The sequence below is a fragment of the Rhagoletis zephyria genome, unplaced genomic scaffold, assembly GCF_001687245.7.
Source record: "Rhagoletis zephyria isolate East Lansing unplaced genomic scaffold, Rhagoletis_zephyria_1.1 Rzeph_scaffold_01608, whole genome shotgun sequence".
Taxonomy (NCBI): domain Eukaryota; kingdom Metazoa; phylum Arthropoda; class Insecta; order Diptera; family Tephritidae; genus Rhagoletis; species Rhagoletis zephyria.
In genome coordinates, this window is record NW_016158692.1 from 34,352 (window position 1) to 41,278 (window position 6,927).

The window sequence follows — 6,927 nt, forward strand, 5'->3', positions numbered from 1 at the left end:
GAGCATGCATTTTGTTGATTCAGAGTTGTGTACAAAATTACTGTGGTATCAAAGGGAGCAACAACCGTACTATGGCAGAGTGGCGCAAGTCATGAATGTGTAATAGTGCCCGAAACTAATTGTAAAAGTGTAAAAACATTGCAAATTATTGTCTATTATTATAGATACTAGTACAGATAGTTCATAGTTCATAGTTCAGTGTATAATAATTAATATTACACCGTACATGATAATGAACTGTTAAATGCTGAAAACACTTGTAACTTGTAGATCACTCAAACTTGAATTGTGATGTGTGAAATCTGACAACAGATTCGTAATCAGCAACCCCTGAAACCCACTGGAAACGAGTTTCAATCCTTGAAAATGCTTAAACCGATCAGTATCAACGTTTTAATTTTAGTAATTTTTTTTATTTTATCGCCATATTGGATCCGCCATTTTGAATTTTAAAAAATTGACTTCAGACTCGTAATCGGCGAACCCAAAAACTCTCGAGTGCCGGTTTTCGAACAAATCCAATAATTAAAAAAAAAATTTATCCCCATTTTGGATCCGCCATTTTGAATTTTGAAAAACTGACTTCAGATTCCTANTAATTAACAAGGCGAACTTAGCACAGTGCATAGGCAACTCGCTGAGCACAGTATACACAGTAATAAACCTTTTTGAGTACTCCTCGGGGGTAAAATCTGATCAGGGTTGAAAATGAGAAGGAGCATGCATTTTGTTGATTCAGAGTTGTGTACAAAATTACTGTGGTATCAAAGGGAGCAACAACCGTACTATGGCAGAGTGGCGCAAGTCATGAATGTGTAATAGTGCCCGAAACTAATTGTAAAAGTGTAAAAACATTGCAAATTATTGTCTATTATTATAGATACTAGTACAGATAGTTCATAGTTCATAGTTCAGTGTATAATAATTAATATTACACCGTACATGATAATGAACTGTTAAATGCTGAAAACACTTGTAACTTGTAGATCACTCAAACTTGAATTGTGATGTGTGAAATCTGACAACAGATTCGTAATCAGCAACCCCTGAAACCCACTGGAAACGAGTTTCAATCCTTGAAAATGCTTAAACCGATCAGTATCAACGTTTTAATTTTAGTAATTTTTTTTATTTTATCGCCATATTGGATCCGCCATTTTGAATTTTAAAAAATTGACTTCAGACTCGTAATCGGCGAACCCAAAAACTCTCGAGTGCCGGTTTTCGAACAAATCCAATAATTAAAAAAAAAATTTATCCCCATTTTGGATCCGCCATTTTGAATTTTGAAAAACTGACTTCAGATTCCTAATTAGCAACCCCAGAAACCCCCTGATAACAAGTTCCAACCCATGACAACACATAAATCGTTCAGTATCAACGTTTTAATTTTACTAATGTCTTTTCGAGAGAATATTTTCGGGAACTAGGCCCATTCTAACTGTCTAAGACAGGTGTGTAATTAAGGGAATGTTCAACAATAATACCAGAGTAATTATATGTAAAAACCACATTTTTAGCTGCATTTTAACATGTCACAAAAATAAAAAAATTAAGAACATCAGCGTTTTATAAAAAACCGACCAGCGCGACCTCTAAAAAAACTTTTTTTTCAAAATAAAAAAATACGTTTCTCTTTTTTTTATCACAAATAACAATATTCTGATGTAGCGTTTATGAATTTTCAAATAGAGTGTGTTTATGAACCACTCTGCTATATATGTATATTGTATTTTTGTGGAACAAGGATACGCATTAATTTTGAAATTGCCTCCAACTATAAGATAAAGTTTCTAGGGCACATTCAGTATAGATCCGGATCATTGTTGCCACAAAGGAACTTCTCATGGACATAACACTTTCGTTCGGTTATTTAAGGCGGCAAACTACCATCAAACCATAGTCTTACCCGATGAATGTGCCAGCAGTACAAATCGTAAATGTGGATTGTTGGAGAAACTGTTGGACCAAAATGTTTAAATTAAAAATCTAATTTTGGGCGGGACGCAGTTCGCCGGGTCTGCTAGTTATATATAACTACTGGAGAGGAGAGTAGCCAAATAAACAGAAACAGGTGGTATAGTGGATCACGGTTAGTGGGTACGTATGCCACCTGCTTTGCTCTCCTTTTCAGTTCGGCCATTTACTACGTCGCGAAAAAAAATCGACCGTCTTTTAAAAGTACGTATTTACATCGTCGCGAGGAACAAAACAAAATTACATAAAGATGGATATACAAAAAAAAATACAAAAGAAATTCACAGACGTGTAAAAATTGAATATTGCTATTTTGCACAATAGGTATTAATCAATGTTACTAAATTTAATAAAAGCAGACAAAATGTGAATGTGGAACATAAAATAACTTAAGTGTAAAGCGAATGTAGTGCAAACGATAAAGCGTGATAAAATTAAAGTTAACTTAAAATCGAAAATAAATGCAGTGTAAATAATGTGGTGAAAGTAAAAGTATATCTAAAAACTAATTTAAAAATAAATGCAGTGTAAAACAAAAATGTGGCGAATTACGAATTAAACTAACACAAGGCAAAAATTAAAAATAAATGCACATGAAGCAAAATGTGATGAAATAAAAAACAATAAACTTTATAATTCCAAACAAAGTGCCGCGTTAATATCATTAAACTAAAGTAAATCCAAAGAATCAAACGAAGAAATCAAAACGAGAAATTTTACGAACTAAGAACTTAGCTTAAACCAGGTGGGTGCAGGAAATTCAGGTGATGCGGGCGTTCGGGATGATGCGTGTATGCTGCTGCTCATAGATAGGTGAGTTTGAGTGCTGTGATATGCGGTGATTCGATGTTGTGTGTTTGGCGATCTTGCTTAAGCCGGTGCTGTGCATATGTAGCTTTATGTATTTATGTATGTGGTGTTGTTGTGTCATCTGCGACTTGGCTTAGGCCGGTACTGTGTATATGCAGCCGTCTGTATGCATGTGATACTGGGACGGAGATGAGTTTTGGCCTATTACGTTTTTGTATTCTGGCCGTTTTGCTGTGGTTTTAACCGCTGGACGTGGACGCTTTGACACGTGTTGGCCAATTGGCCGTCGGTCTTGTAGCGAAATTCGCCGGTGTAGGCACTTAGCGTTCACACGAATGTCTTAAGCGCGGCTCGGATCGCGACACTGCACCTTTATAAAAATGTCTCTTAAAAGACTTTTTCAGTGTTAAGTACTTTGCTTTTAAATTTAAAAATTGACTTTGTCAACCGATTTGGCGGGTATTAAGATTCGCGCTCGAGCGCTTATTGCATTCTATACTGACTTTCTTCAAAGAGTCTCGATTCACCTTCAGCTCGCTATTTAAGAATTTTCGACGTTTGTTTTGGTTACGGTGATTCTGCGGTTATCCTTTTGTTTACAAGCACACACATCTACACATGCTCAGGTGAGGCAATAGCAAGATCGCAAATCACGACATCGAACAAGTTGTATCGCACCCGCTATTTTGACTTTGGACTTTACGTCTTTATGGTAGCGAGTGGAAAGTTTTTATTTTGTTTATTTATACTGCTTCTACTGTTATCACCAGGGCGAATTTAACCGTATGGGGTGGTTCGAAAAGGGTTGCTTCTTTGATTTAGAATATGCATGCATAGATATACATATGTTCATGCATATATCCACATACATATATGTATGTTAACTGTTTCGCGTTAAATCGGCAGTCGTTACAATTTAGTGATACAAAATCTATTAGAAATGGCTAGTCTTATCTCGGAGAAAATTTTCATGTTGGACTGTGTTGATAATATTGAAAGTTAACTTTTTCTAACCCGAAAAATCTTCAGATAGTGAGCCGATTTCAATGTTTTTCGTTTTAAGTGAGCGACCCAAATACATATAAACTGGGACGCGCCATTTTAGCTGATTAAAAAGTTAAAACATTTTGCTGAAACTTTCATAATTTTTACACAAAGTCTGAATTCCGGATGTTTGTTAAGTAATTAGCATACTTCAAACAGAAATCTTTGTTTTGACACGTTTGGACACGACAACCCAAAATCATTGTACAAATAACCGAACCGTACTCAAACTGTCATACTTTGCATTTTTCTATAAACAAAACTTTTATAAAATGACACTGCAGTGGTTTTTATCTTATGTGGATAATTCTTGTCACAAATTCATAGTTTAGTGCTTATATTTATGTATATATATTTTTCAGCGGCACCACATCTTTATCAGAAATTTCCGAGAATCCAAAAATTGGTACTGTTACAAATTGCAGCGCGTCATTTTAACTCGACTTCCTCCGTCTTCCACGGATAACGGTACATCGTTTATAGGCTTAAAAATATTTTGCTTCAGCAATTTGTCATCAAACTGCATTAGATCGTATCTCTATCCTCGGAAAAACAAAAAACTTTATTTTCGGACCTTTGCTCAGGTGTACCGAATTCTGGCAGTTTGGAAACGCGCAAGACTTTTAATATTTTCATCCCTGATACAAAAGTAGAAGGTAGTTTAATTTATTGACATTCGTTGTTGTTGCCGACCACTTGACTTTTAACAAGTTTATGTTAACTAAAATCATGCTACCAGATTCACTAGCAGTAAAATTTTTGTTTATTGAAAAAGTAAAAAAAGGCGTGGTACTAGGTTCTCATGAAATTTGATGTGTAAACCTATGCGTACGGCAAAGCATAAAAGCACGTTTACATATAAATATAATCTCCATGACAACTCGAGGAAAAGTTAAGTTTCTTCTCTGTGCCACCGTGGTCACTTTTTCCTGCTACACATATTAAGCAATTTAAATATTTTTTAACTTAATATTTTATTACAAATACCTTTACAAACGTCTTTTCCTTGCGTCAATTTTTGTTTGCTTCTCCATGTGACATTCCTCCTCTTCTTCGCAACTATAATCGATAAAACTGGGTTGGACACCAAACAGTTATCGGTTTAATCTGAAATTATTTTATAATTATAATTTTGTATGGCTAGTCTCTTTTTCTAATTACAGATTAAGGAGTTAAGATCGAAAATGAGGATAATCTATTTATATGTAAACTTATTATTAGGCGATTCAGTTACCTACATACACATCCAGGTTTCGTTATAAATTAAACATAAATTTTACTCAATTTTATTCATTTTGCGGATTTAATTTTTTTTATTCATTTTCATTTTTAATTTTTTTAATACTTGAAATTATAGGTATGATTGACAAAATATGATACTTGTATATACTTGTAACTCAAGGGCGCTAAAATATATTGAAAACACCGCATCAATTATTGTTATTGAGCTTGTAGTTTGAGCATTTCTATATGTATATATTCCTGAATTTAGCTTTTCTTTTAGGAATATAATCCGTGTGGTAGGTTTACGTTACAGTCATGAATACATATAACACACCATCTTTTATTTGCAAAACGGGAAGCTAAATTCATTTGTTCGGCATTTCTCTTACTCTCGTTTTCTCTTTGTGCAATCTTGTATTATATCATCCATACCAACGTTTATATACATATATTCTTATATGTTCGTCAGCTATCAACGGACCCAGTTAAAATGATTTCAGTATTTCATTCAACAATTTTTGTTGAGCTCGAGGCCGTTTTTAATGAAAATTTATTGTGGAAAGGCAACAATAATTTTGAAAAAATGATAGAAGTGATAGCTATTTCGGAAATCACCACATTTCCACATCAGACTTCTTTCAGTAGGATTCGAACCGACGATCCCACTGACCCAGCCAGCAGCCTACGCGCTTGTTAATTCTTGTTGCTTATTTCCACTATTTCACATGCTAAGCCAACTACAATCAAGCGCAGCTATTCCGCTGCAATTCACTTGATCATGTGGTTGTTGGTTTTGTTGGGTTTTGTTAATATTTCTATTATTAGAATGTTTAACTTTTTAGGTGTGCTTATTTGGATAAAGAAAAGTTAAGCAAATTCAACATCGATTTGATGCTGATAGAAATCTGGATCAATTTGTGATCAACTCTGTTTGGTTTGTTTCCTAATTAAGTGAGGAAATTTTAATTGACAGCACCGACAAATAAATATATACACAAACAAATGGTCGGTTATGGTTAAAACAATTCAAGTTTTTGTATCGAATTTTTGGTTTAAAATTTATTTTTTCCTTTTCAGTAGGGTTTTTGCACATTATCTTCTGCGTGAGAATTGATCGTAATATATACGCATCTAAATAAGAGACTGGAACACGGCTGTTTGTCAAAGGCATGCGATTTCGAACTCGCGTAAATGTACATTTGCTAAATGCTATAGCATGAACGCTCTTCGAAAACATATGTTCGAAAGTGCTAAATGTTGCATTTTAAATGCAGCAAAAACGCTGCATAAGCTATTTGTTTTTTTTTTATTTTATGGCCTTATAACAATTATGTTCAACAATTTTTATTGAGCTCGAGGCCGTTTTTTAATGAAAATTTATTGTGGAAAAGCAACAATAATTTGAAAAAATGGTAGAAGTGATAGCTATTTCGGAAATCACCAGATTTCCTCATCAGACTCCTTTCAGTAGGATTCGAACCGACGATCCCACTGTCTCAGCCAGTTGCATATGCACTGTGCTAAGTTCACCTTCTTAATTCTTGTTGCTTATTTCTACTATTTCACATGCTAAGCCAACTACAATCAAGCGCAGATATTCCGCTGCAATTCACTTGATTATGTGGTTGTTGGTTTTTGTTAATATTTCTATTATTAGAATGTTTAACTTTTAGGTGTGCTCGTCCTTAAGTTATTTGTTTTTTGTTATTTTTTGGCCTTTTAACAATTATAATGAGCACGAGGCCATTATTTTTTTATTATTATTTTTTTTGAAAATTTATTGTGGAAAAGCAACAATAATTTGACAAAATGGTAGAAGTGATAGCTATTTCGGAAATCACCACATTTCCTCATCAGACTTCTTTCAGTAGG

The 6,927-nt window shown here is 34.2% G+C and overlaps 1 protein-coding gene across 1 annotated transcript in view; it reads left to right on the forward strand.

Annotated features, from left to right (window-relative positions):
* The first annotated feature begins 2,717 nt into the window (after positions 1 to 2,717).
* Positions 2,718 to 6,927, forward strand: part of LOC108364623 (transcriptional activator protein Pur-alpha-like) — a 56,736-nt gene continuing 52,526 nt past the window's right edge. The window contains exon 1 of the mRNA XM_017618373.1: positions 2,718 to 2,790. Within this exon, the coding sequence (XP_017473862.1) occupies positions 2,771 to 2,790 (20 nt within the window). The 5' untranslated portion in view covers positions 2,718 to 2,770. The remainder of the gene's footprint in view (positions 2,791 to 6,927) is intronic.